Source organism: Sylvia atricapilla, chromosome 18, assembly GCF_009819655.1.
Source record: "Sylvia atricapilla isolate bSylAtr1 chromosome 18, bSylAtr1.pri, whole genome shotgun sequence".
Classification (NCBI taxonomy): domain Eukaryota; kingdom Metazoa; phylum Chordata; class Aves; order Passeriformes; family Sylviidae; genus Sylvia; species Sylvia atricapilla.
This window is the reverse complement of record NC_089157.1, coordinates 1243687-1256416: the sequence shown is the minus strand read 5'-3', so window position 1 is coordinate 1256416 and position 12730 is coordinate 1243687. Positions and strand designations below refer to the sequence as shown.

The 12730-nt window shown below is 49.1% G+C and overlaps 1 protein-coding gene across 5 annotated transcripts in view; it reads right to left on the bottom strand.

Moving 5' to 3' along the window:
• SPAG9 (sperm associated antigen 9) overlaps nucleotides 1-907 on the bottom strand; it is a 62145-nt gene extending 61238 nt beyond the window's left edge. For all 5 annotated transcript variants that reach the window (XM_066331874.1, XM_066331877.1, XM_066331879.1 and 2 more), the window contains exon 1: nucleotides 464-907. In XM_066331874.1, coding sequence (XP_066187971.1) covers nucleotides 464-769 — 306 coding nt within the window. In that variant the 5' untranslated portion in view covers nucleotides 770-907. The remainder of the gene's footprint in view (nucleotides 1-463) is intronic.
• Nucleotides 908-12730: the final 11823 nt, after the last annotated feature.

Here is a 12730-nt window from a genome sequence, read left to right as displayed (position 1 = left end):
GCCTAGACACTGCATTTCCACGGTTTTTGCAAGGCGTTGTCACTGTTTTTGCCAAACCGGCCACCCGCCTCTCTCTGCGGGAAGCATCCCGCGGGACCGTGACAGCGCAGCCAGCGCACGGTTCCGTGTTTGCTCCGCTCCTGTCCCAGGGCCCCGGCGGCAGCGCGGCGCTCCGCGGCGGTTACCGGCGATCCCTCCGGGGCGAGCGGCTCAGGGGACCGCGGGCACACGGAGCCGCACGGCGCGGTCCCGCAGCGGCCAAGCACGGCCCGGGAGGGACTCCCCGCCCTTCTCATCCTCCTGCCGAGCCCAGCCTGTCACCGCCGGCTCCGGCTCCGCGCCCGGCCGGGAGGCAGCCCTGATCTCGCTGCCGGCGTCGCCCGCTCTGCCCCGGGCGGGCCCAGCGCGGGAGGTGCGGCCGCCCCCCGGAGCCGCTCCGGCCCCGGCCCAGCGCCGCGCTCACCTCCTCGGCCTGTTTGCGCAGCGCCTTCTCCCGCTCGTACTGCGTGAGCAGCTGCTCGTTGTCGTCCCGCAGCAGCTCCAGCTCCACGCTGGTCTCCTGGCTGTGCGCGCACACCGAGTCCAGGTTCTCCAACACGGCCACCACCAGCGGCATCAGCTCGGCCACCACCTCCTCGTCGTAGCGCCCGATGAGCCGCTCGAACTCGCGGTAGATGGAGCCCGCCAGCCCCGACACCCGCTCCGACATCATGGCGGGGCCGGGCCCGCCGGGGTCCTCCTGGTACACCACGCCGTCCGCCAGCTCCATGGCGGCGGCGAGGGGCGTTGCGGGGCCTGGCGAGGCCCGGCGGGTCCTGCTCGGAGCGGCTCCTGCGGCGGCGGCGGAGCGGCGGCGGGCCCGAGCGGGGAGCGGCGCGCGCCTCTGACCTCACACGCCGCGCCGGGCGGGGCCTGCCGGGACGGCGGCGTGGGGCGGGGCTACGCGCGTGACGTCAGCGCGGGGGGCGTTGTGCGTGGTGATGTCATCGAGGGGCGGGGCCTGTGTGGCGTTACCGGGGGCGGTTCGCGGAGATGATGATGTGATTCGGGGAAACACATTCGGCGGGAGCGGGGGCCGCCGGGGAGGGATGGGAAGGGCCGGGAAGGGCTGTCGGAAACACGTCAGGAGGCGCAGAATCACCGAATCGTCAGGATTGGAAGAGACCGGTAAAAAGGCAGCAAGGCTGGTGAAGGGTGTGGAGCACGCTTCCTGTGAGGCGGGGCTGAGGCGGCTGTGGGGAGCTCAGCCTGCAGGAGAGGAGGAGGCTCGAGGAGATCCTGCCGCTCTCTACAACTCCTCCTGTCAGGAGGGTGCAGTCTGGTGAGGGTCGTGCTCTGCTCCCAGGGAACAAGGGACAGGACACGAGGACCCAGCCCTAAGCTGCCCCAGGGGAGGTTTCGGTTAGACAGGAGGAGGAAATTCTCCACAGGAACGAGTGTGGTTGGGCATTGGGATGGGCTGCCCGGGGAGGTGTCACCGTCCCTGGAGGTGTTTCAGAAGAGACTGGATGTGGCACTCAGTGCCGCAGTCTGGTTGACAGGGTGGTGTTGGGTCATAGGTTGGACTGGATGATCTCAAAGGTCTTTTCCAACCTAGTTCCTTCTGTGATTCTGTGGTTCTGTCACCCACTCTGAGCATGCACCTGGCACTGCCACTGTAACTCCTAAACCACTAAACTACATCACCCAGTGCCAGGTCCAGTGTGGTGATTCCACCACCCCCTGTGCAAACCCTTCCAACCCCTGAGCACACAAACAGTAAAAATATTTTTTTCTAAGATTGTAATCTGAATCTCCCCTGTCTCAGCTTAAGGCCATTTTCTGTGGTCCTCTCTCTGCAGCCACAGCAGAAGAACCCCATCCCCACCTCACTACATGCTCCTGTCAGAACTTCTAGAGAGCCCTGAGGTCATCCCTGAGCCTCCTCTTCTCGAGACTAAACAAACCCAGCCTCATAAGACATGTTTTCTAGTCCCTTTATAAGCCTTGTTTGTCTTCTCTGGACACCCTCCAGCCCCTCAATGTCTTTTCTAAAGTGAGTGGGCCAAAGCTGAACACAGCAATGCCAAGAACAGAGGGACAATCACTTCCCTAATGCTGCTGGCTATGCTATTCCTGATCCCAGGTCACCAGAGTGATCATCGAAGTCCAGATGCTATTGGAGGCTGGGGGAGCCCCTGTCAGCAGAACGTTTACTCCCTTTAATCCCTTAGTGTGGGACCAGGGTGGGGAGCTCCGGTTGCATCGTGAGGTGAGGGTGTCCCATAGGCAGCTCTCTCTGTGAATTGCAGATGTGAGGCAATGCAGTCTGACAGCTCCTAGGGTATTTGTTTATCACACCCACGGAGGCATAAATAGACCCAGTGATTCACTGAGGAATGACTGAAGGAGTTAGAATCTTAGCTCTTGGATTTTGTGACTTTGCAGGTCTGTGTTGGCTGGTGTCTGGCAGCAAAAAGGCCTTTCCTTTCTAATAAGGTCTCCAGATAATATCAGAAATCCTGTTTTCTTAGCAATAATGCAGCTTTGAAGGCGTCTTGCACTTGCTGAGAGAGATTGATTTTCCTAGGATTTGGAACAGGGACTTCCATTCTGGATGATGTGCTCTGTCATGGAAACAGTGGGTGCTGTTACAGACATTTACAGTAAACTTGAAAATACCTACTGAGATTGAAAATTTCCCAGGTTGTTTCACATCCCTCATTTTATCATGGGGTTATTTAAGTTGGAAATACCCTTTAAGACCGTCAAGTCCATCCATTACCCCAGCACTGTCAAGGCCACCACTAAACCATGTCCCCAAGTGCCACATCTGCAGATTTTTCAGATGCCTCCAGGGACGATAACTCCATCATTGCCCTGGGCAGCCTTTGCCAGGGCTTGACAGCACTGTGAGTGAAGAATTTTTTCCTAATATCCACTCTAAACTACCCCCGGTGCAACTTCTATCATACAACTCAAACTTGGGGAAATCACTATTTTTCATTAGGTAATATCACATGTACAGCTGAGGAACCCGGTGGCCCAGCAGCAGTCCAGGAACAAAGACATAAAAATGTGCTTGAGAAAGGGTGGAATTTTAACTGTGGTGATTGCATTCAGCTCCACTGGAGAGCAGCAGAGCCTTGTACCTAATTTTCTCTCATTTGAACTGGGTCTAAGGCAGGAACTCTGTTTTAAATGCATGTGCTGCCTCGTCTCTTCATGTACTGAGCCAGTGAGTCTGCACAGGAATGACAAAGAAAAAATGACTCCAGCCTTGTATATTGGATTTATTGTGAGTCCTGTTTAGACATCATCATCCTTCCAAGCTAATATTTAACATGGTATTTAACCAGGGCACAGGCGGTTGAAATACAGTTTATTAACATGACAGAAGGAAAGAAAAGCTGTTTGACTTTTCAATTCTTACCAAAAAATGGCATCATTCCAGCTAAAATAATTTTTAAAAGACATAGTGTGTACTCTCATACATCTTCTCAAGTGAAATTTTCATTTAAATTATTGGGAATTATCTCTATGAAGGAGTTAATTTTTTTTCCTGTTTCTCATTAGCAGTTGTACACTGCCCTAGTTTGAAAGACAAGTGTCCATCCACCAAGGAAGGGAGGAACCTCCATGGGAATGGAAAATTTGACTCCCTTCCCTCTGAATTATTATAACTTTGAAATTAAGGGGCTTTCAGGCAAAGATATGGGAAAAAAAGAATAACAGTTCTTTACATATGTATATGTGTATATGTATGTATATATGTATATGTGTATACGTATACATATCTGTATATGTATGTGTATATGTATAACAAGGCAAACGAACAACAGCAGGAGCACAAACCAGAACCACAAAGGCAGGCACCTTCCCCTGCGGTGCAGTTCCGGGCACGGCCAGCAGGGGCGCTGCTGGCTCCCGGCCGGGCAGGGCAGGTGTAATGATTCCTCCAAGACTGCAGGGGGCGCTGTGCCGTGAGCTCGGCCGCCGCTCTGCAGCTGGGTAATGGCACACGGGCCCGCAGGAGAGGTAGACAGGGGGCTTCCTGTACAAACCCACAGGTGTAGCCAGTCCTGGCGCCCCTCCGGATGGAGAAATGGACTGTAGCAGGAAGCTTGGAAGCAGAAATCTGGAACAGCAGAGGCAAGCATACCCAAAATGGCAAAAAAAAGCGTAGCAGAGACTCTAGGGTCAGGCCAGTGCCAGAAGTTGGGGTGTTGGGTTAAAATGTACCAAGATCCCTGAAGCAGCGGCAGAGAACGGTGGGACTGGCGGGGAATTGCTCCCCTGGGTAGCTCTCCTGTGATGGCTGATCCCGGGGCTGGGCTGCACAGAGGGGGAGGCCCCAGCAGGGGACGGCGTGCTCCTGAGCCCAGCGTGGCACACAATGGCTCTGGGCTCCCAAGCAGCAGAGAAGCAAGCTCCAGTCACAGTGCCAAAGGGAAAGAAAAAAAAAACGGGCAAAAGCCACATGGGAACAGTATCTCTCATCGGCAGTATGGCACTGCGTGGCCACTGAGATGAAGTCACCCCACCAGAAGGATGCAACCATCTCTCATCTGCAACTCTCACAGGAATTCCTGGGCTGCCTCTCACCCATCACAATACACTTGGAGGCAGGGAACGGGGAGAGGGGTGGCAGCGAACACCCTAGACACAAAACTAAAAAAATGGATCTGGGAGAAAAAAAAAATCCCCAAGACATTCCACCCCTTATCCCATACCATTTGATCAATACCTAAATTAATACATTTCAGCTGCAAACACATGTATCTATAACTCTATACATACATGCATTACCCTAATTATACATATATATAATCTAGATCCAGATCCAGGCACAGTGTGATGGACAATTTACCCCAAAACAACGTCCCCTTTAGGTATGCACCATGTCTCTCTATCCTTTTGCATCATGCACCAGGTACAACCTTGTCTCTGAGCAAAGACAATCCCATGGACTGGTTTGTCTTTGCACAAGCAAGAATTAATGTAAACAGTTTTTCCCAGCATACCTCTCATGTGTACCACTGGAACCTTATCTCCATCTGTTGTTTGCAAGGGTTCAGGTTGGGCAGGGCCTGCTCAGTTAATGGAACCTTAGGTGTGAGTGGAACCTTAGGGGTTAACTAACCATGTGGCCTTTGCTAAATTGCAGCTCCCAATTCTTGAAATTCTCACCCCGCAGTGCCTTCAAGGTGGTTGTAAGCAGTCTGTAGCACTTTTCAACTTTGCCAGCTGCAGGTGCATGTTAAGGAATACAGTACACCCACTCAATTCCGTGTTCTCTAGCCCAGGTGTTTATAAGGCTACTCTTGAAATAAGTCCCGTTGTCAGACTCAGTCCTTTTGGGAGTACCATGCCTCCAAAGGACTTACTTTTCAGGGCCAGGATGGTGTTCCCAGCAGTAGTGTGAGGCACAGGGTAGGTTTCCAACCATCTGGTGGTGGCTTCCACCATTGTGAACACGTAGCACTTGCCTTGGCAGCTCTGGGGCAGTGTGATGTAATCAATCTGCCAGGCTTCCCCAGACTTATATTTGAACCACCACACCAACAGGGGCTTAACTCCCTCGCCCTGTTTGATCACAGCACACATCTCAAAATAATGGATAACCTGGGAGATGCTGTCCATGGTTAGATTCACCCCTTGGTCTCGTGCCCACTTATAGGTGGCATCTCTGCCCTGATTGCCTGAGGCATCATGGGCCCATCGAGCTAGGAACAACTTTCTCTTATATTGCCAGTCCAAATCTATCTGTGGCACCTCTATCTTTACAACCTGATGTACCTGTTCTTTGTTTTGCTGCACCTCGTTAGCCCTACTCTTGGGGACATGGGCATCCACATAGCAGATTTTCACAGGTAGCATCTCTGCATGAGTGGCAATGTCTTGCCATTCATCTGCAGCCCAGACTGGTCTTCCTCTACGCTGCCAGTTGGCCTTTTTCCACCTTTCCAGCCAACCCCACAGAGCACTGGCTGCCATCCACAAATCCATGTAAACTTATACAGCTTTGGCCACTTCTCTCTTTCGGCAATGTCCAGGGCCAGCTGGGCAGCTTTGAGTTCAGCAAATTGGCTCAATCCACTTTCTCCTTCAGTAGTTTCTGCAATCTGTCATGTGGGACTCCATACAGCTGCTTTCAATTTTTGATTTGTCCCTATGATGCGACAGGAACCATCAGTGAAAAGAGTGTAGCATGTTTCTTCTTGTGGCAGTTGGTTGTCCAGTGGAGCTTCCTCAGCATGGGTCACTTGTTCCTGCTCCTCTTCATCAGTCAGACCAAAATTTTCACATCCGGGCCAATTTGTAATTATTTCCAAGATCCCAGGACAATTCAAGTTTCCAACATGGCACACTGTGTGATGGGGGCAGTCCATTTGCTCCAGGTGGCATGGGTGGTGGTGTGGGTAGAGGGAGCTTTTCCTTTAAACATCTACCCCAGCACCAGTAGCAGGGTGCCAGGAGGAGTTTTGCTTCTGTGCTGATCACTTCCAAGGCAGCTTGGACTCCTTCACAGGCTGCCAGGATTTTCTTTTTTGTAGGAGTGTAGTTGGCTTCGGATCCTCTGTAACTTCAGCTCCAGAATCCCAGTGGTTGACCCTGAGTGTCCCCAGGCATCTTCTGCCACAGGCTCCAGGACAGATCATTGCTCCTAGCTGCAGAGTAAAACACATTCTTCACCTCTAGTCCTGTCCTGACTGGGCCAAGTGCTGCTACATGAGCACTTTTATGCTTGATCTGGGTGAAGGCTTGTTGCTGTTCAGGGCCCCAGTGAAAATCATTCTTCTTGTGGGTAACCAGATAGAGGGGGCTCACAATCTGGCTGTACTCAGGGATGTGCATTCTCCAAAAGCCTATGGCGCCTAGAAAGGCTTGCGTTTCCTTCTTGCTGGTTGGTGGAGAGAGATCACTGTGACCTCAGTGGGTATCTGATGATGAATTGATGACCTCAGTGGGTATCTGACACCATCCATCTTGCCACTTCACCCCCAGGAACTGGGTCTCTTGGGCAGATCCCTTGATGGCAAAGCTGGCTTCCAGGAGAATCTGGATTATTTTCTCTCCTTTCTCAAACAGCTCTGCTGCCATGTTGCCCCACACAGAGATGTAATCAATGTACTGCAGATGTTCTGGAGCCTCACCCATTTCCAGTGCAGCCTGGATCAGTCCATGGCAGATGGTGGCTGTGTTTCCACCCCTGGGGCACTCAGTTCCAGGTGTACTGCACGCCCCTCCAGGTGAAAACAAAGTGAGGCCTGCATTCTGCAGCCAAAGGAATGGAGAAAAATGCATTAGCAATGTCAATAGTGGCATACCACCTTGCTGCCTTGGACTCCAGCTCGTACTGGAGTTCCAGCATGTCCGGCACAGCAGCACTCAGCGGTGGAGTCACTTCATTCAAGGCATGGTAGTCCACAGTCAATCTCCATTCTCCGTCAGACTTGCGCACAGGCCAGATGGGGCTGTTGTGTCACACAGAAAGACTTTAATACTCAGAGACAAAGTGACTTTTAAAGTAGGTATGTGATTTATTCAGCATTGGCTGCGATGTGGGATAGTTCCCAAAGGCAACCACAGCCCCTCGCTCACTGGTGTTCTCTTTTAACCTCTAGAATGTTACATATGCATCAAGTTCTGCAATACACCTATGCATATTCATGCTCTGGGTCCTCCCCTCTCAGTTTTGAATGCTAATTGTCTTCCTGGTCTTCTGTGCCTGTGCAGATGTCTCTGGTGCTCGTCTCGGGGGTCTCAGGAATGAAGAATAGTCTTCCTCAGAGATTAACTTCTGACCCTGCTGCCCACTGATCCTCTGGTCATAGTCCAAGCTGTAAGGCCAGTTCTCTCTGGTCCTGGGGGCCCAAGGCGCCTCGTTATCTCTGTATCTCTGGTAGTCTTGTATTCTTGTCTTTTGTCCTGGTAAGCCCCCTGCTCCCTAATCAGGCATCTTTGTATTGCTCCTTGCTGTTCTTGAACATAGTCCTTCTTAGCCCTTCTTAGTCCTTCATAGTCCTTGAACACTACTTCCCAAAACACCTTGATATAAACCGTGAATTTTCTGTTGTGCCATGACTATGAATTTCTAAGTGCATCACTGCAGCCTGCAGGCCCTGTGTCCTCAGGGGCCCAGAGCCCCTACAGGCCAATTCCAGTCTGGAATTGCTCAAGTTTCACTCCAGATACAAATCATGTCCTTGATCTCTAAGAAATTCCACACTCTCCCATCAATTTTACCATCAAAACGTCCCTGCTCTTGTCAGGATGTTTCACCTCATCCTGGAGCAAGCTAAGGCTGTGTAGGGTCATGTCCACAATGCCAATCCTACCAAATTCTGTTTTTAGACAGAGGGGTTAACCCCCGTGGCCTCAACAGCAATGAGTTATGGCAGGCTGATGTCACCCCATTCCGTTATTTGGGAGACAGAAATATGTCCATGTGTCTGTTGACACATTTTCAGGAGCAGTTTCTGCATTGACCCATGCCAGTGAGAACACCTGTTTCATTAAAAACTATTTTTTATTAGCTTTTGCTACACTGGGAGTACCCCAAAAAATAAAGACAGATAATGGATCAGCCTATGCTTCCAAACAACTCAAAACCTTTCAGGATTGGGGAATTAAACATGATAAGGGCATACTGAACTCCCCCACAGGGCAGTCAGTTGTTGGGAGAACACACCAAACCCTCAAAAGAGTCCTTTATCGACATTGGGGGGAACAGAGACACTACCTCCTGTCTAGAGGCTCTGTAAGGCACTCTGTGTAGGTAATTTCCTAAATTGTTCTAGTTCAGAGCCTACCCCCGTCATCAGGCACTTCTCAGATTCGGCCTGAGCTAAGCTAGATTAGAAGCTTCCTGTGTTGATCAAAGATGCAGAACACATCAGATGTCAGGTTCTCATTGATTGATTACCTGGGGAAGAGGGTACATGTGTGTCCACTCCAGCAGGCCATAAATGGCTCCTGGCCAAGAATATAAAGCCGTATATTGGGCCTATAGACTCTACCATAACCAAGAATAACCAAAGTGTCACTAAGCCAAGTGCAGATTCGCCGAAATTTCAATGGACAGTGGTCTGGAAGAGGAGGCAGAGATGACTGCCTTCACTGAAGTTACCACACTGTTCACTCACCAGATCGCAGACCAAACAGAAAAGGACCAATTGACAAGGCAGTAGTTCAGATTAAAGACCCTCTCCTAATACCAGTACTTCAACATCTTTCCCTCTCCCTTCTCCCCTCTCAAAAAATTTCTACCCTGTATTCATTACTTAAAGTTATTTTTTGAACTTCACTTAAAAACATGATTTGTCTGAATTTTATTGTCTTTTGCTAGTAGAAATATACCCACTCCACCTGTGAAACCCAAGAACATGACAGCGAGGTACCTGCTTCTAGCTCCCATTGTGTATATCATTGTTCAAGGTGCAATGAGTGACAGGAACCATCCACGCCCTTCCTGGATTATAGATTATCCAGAGACAGACATCACAATCCAACGGGTATTGAAGCTGGCTGTCACAGAACATGACAAGCTCAACGGCTGTATGCAGCCCAGTCAAATCATAGGAATTATAAAAGCAGAAAAGCAGGTTATAAGAGGTATAAGGTACACCTTAATAGTAGAATTAAAGCAGGATGATGGATATCAGCCATGTGGAGCCTTGGGATGTTGAGCACACCGTGGAAAAATGTAATACAACTACTGAGTGAAAAATGCCAAGTAAGTAACCTTCCAGCTACTACTGAGTGTCCTAAAGAGACTGCCAAAATCACTTTGGGGTCCTGCAGACATACCCGAAACCTTACAAGTAATGAGGAATTCGCACAACAAACCACTGAAATATGGAAAAACTCTTAGATTTCTCTTATTTACTGTCATTGTCATCTTGTTATCCATGTTTATAATCTCTACCATTTATGCTACTCCAAGCATGCCATTAACACGATTTTTTCAATTTTTCAACAGGAGAGGGAGAATGAACATTTTAGGATTGGGCACAGACCCAGGCAACCATTCACAGGAGAGCTGATTCACACCAGTGAATTTTTTACACCAGTGTTCCTGTGCCCCTGGGATAGAGATGGTCTTTTTAAAGACAACTCATTAGGAAGGTCACAGCACCCAGAAGACCACCTCCAGGAGTCCTGGTGGCCAGTGGCACTCTGCCTCCACAGCAGCTATTCCAATAGCCCACCTGAGTCCTTTAGGTCCTTGAAATAGCTGCTCCAGAGGAAATCTATGCCCAGAATACAAGGGCCCTCTGGACCAGTCACAATAGGACATCTCACTCCTTCCCAGTCAAGCTGACTTCAGCTTCCAACAGGGTCAATAGCTGCAATCCCCCTGTCACCCCAGCACTAGGAACAGGTTCTGGTGGGGTTTAAGTTTCTTTTTTTTTTTTTTTTTCTGTTCCTTCTTACCTATAGAGTTTTTCCCATAAGTTGCTAAGAAACGCTATTAGGCACTTATGGGTACTAAAAAAAACAAAGAAGTGGCCAAGGTCAGGGGGAAGGAGGGCATCTGATTGCAGCTTTCTCATTCTGGGGAGTTTCTCTCCGAGGGTCAGGGCTACTGCTGCCTGGGGAAGGGAATTCACTGCCACAGCCATACCCCAACCCAGAGCTTCTGTTTCTTCTTCTTCTGTGGGGTGAGCCTCTGCTCATGAGAGCAGCCACTGAGCCGGGACCTTGTCAATACCTACCTCGCTAAAGAGGGACCTATCACAATCTGCTCCTGTGCCTGGGAATCCTGAGCTCACCTTTTCCTGCCCTGCTGGGAGCTGTGCCCTGCTGCCCCACTCCTGCTGCTGCTTTGACACTGCTCTGGGATTCTCTGTGCTGCAGCCTCACACCTCCCTGCCCTGCTGGGACATCCTGCAGTTCCAGCTACCACTGCAGAGCTTCTGATACATCTCATCCACCAGCCCGGGATTCCTGCTCGTTCCTGCCATTCCGGCTTGGTGCTCCTCAGAGTCCTGCAGCAGCACCGGGATTGACTGCCCGGGGTTTTGTGAAACAAATCCTCTCCTCCATCCCTTCCCATCTTGGCTGAGAAGGCTGTCACGGGTTTCCTTGTTCTCTTTGTTGTTAATGCCATAGTTGTTGTTGTTTGATCGCCTTCTTATACATACTAATAAAGAACTGTTATTCCTATCCTCATATCATTGCCCGAGAGCCCATTTAATTTCAAAATCATAATAATTGGAGGGAGGGGGTTTACCTTCTCCATTCCAAGGGAGGCTCCTGCCTTCCATAGCAGACACCTCTCTTTTAAACTGAGACAACTCCAGTATCAACCAAAGCTTCATATTTCCGTGGTTCTGATGTGCCAGGACATTGGATCCACACAGTCCAAAAGACACAATTCTCCTGTGCCTCTGCTTCTGGCCAGAGGCAGCTCCCCTGCCTCCAAATAAATTGATTTGCAATTTACCAGGGGGAAAAAATCAGCCCTCAGATCCCTCTGGGATTAGAAGAGTTTAACTGTGACTTTGCCCAGAGGAAGAAGTTTAATTCTGTAGTGGTTTATACCTTAAAGCACAAGAGAAGTCAAGATAAAGACTGATGAATAATAGCACTCAGCTAAATAAAGAGTAGGATATCCTAGAGCAACAAAACTGTTGCACTGCATGACGTGAAAGAACTACACTCATGTCAGGTTGAGAGGTGAGCAGAGAAAGAGGAAGTTTATTGTGATTTGGGGTTTAAATAGAATTTGGAATGTGATTAAGGATTGGGGGACAAGAGGAACACCTCTCTGAGCCCAGCAGTCAAATCAGCAGTCCATCACAAAGAGAAATGGAAACAATCTACTTTTGTTTATGTTACATGTGTAAGGATCTCCAGTAGAAAATGTGTAAACAATCATCAGAAGGCTGAAAATCAAAACAACATAAAACATGTCAGTGACAACTCTGGTTACAGGGAGCAAGAGGGACCCAGCATGAAATATGATTTTTCATGAGAACCCCAAGTATTCTGGGTGGTACAGACAGAGGCTGTGAGCTGAGACCAATGTAAATCTGGGGCCAAACCAGCAAAGCTGAAGCTGTGTTAAATTCTCCTGAAGTCTGGAGACATTCATCATCAGTCCTGTCTCAGGCCCATTTTAAAAATCTCTCCTGGTTTTAAGCAATGTGGAAATGGTTTGAGCTCAGCAATTACACTCAGTTCACTCACTGAGAACTTTGAAGGTGTTTACTTCTCTCCTATGATCTGTCCATGTTTTGGAAATTATTTGTCTAGACTCTCTATGTCTTCACATTTTACATAAACATGTCATTTCCAATGTAATTAAGTGATCTTGGTAAAATTTGCAACCAGCAAAATTTCCTTTGTGCAGTAACAACTTGCTCTGCTAATCATGGATTAATCTCAAAAGTGACAAAGTTGACCCTTATTTAATGAGGTTAAAAGACTTGGCAAAGATCACGGGACAGGCCTGTGGTAAAGCTGGAAGTCATCCTTGCCCACCTTAAGGCAAGTCCTAAGCTTTAATCATTAAATGATGTAGATTTAACAAGGCTGTAAATAGATGTCCCATTGCTGCTTTAAACTTAATATTTTTGTAAATATCCTGTTTCTAGAGACCTTTCTTCTATTTTTATATATAATTTTGCCATAGTGAAGATTATAGCATTAGAGTTTGTTTAAGTAGTATGAAACATCTTAAATAAATGTGTATCAAAGCAAGATAATAAATTGGATTGGCATTGTCAGGAGAATACTTAGA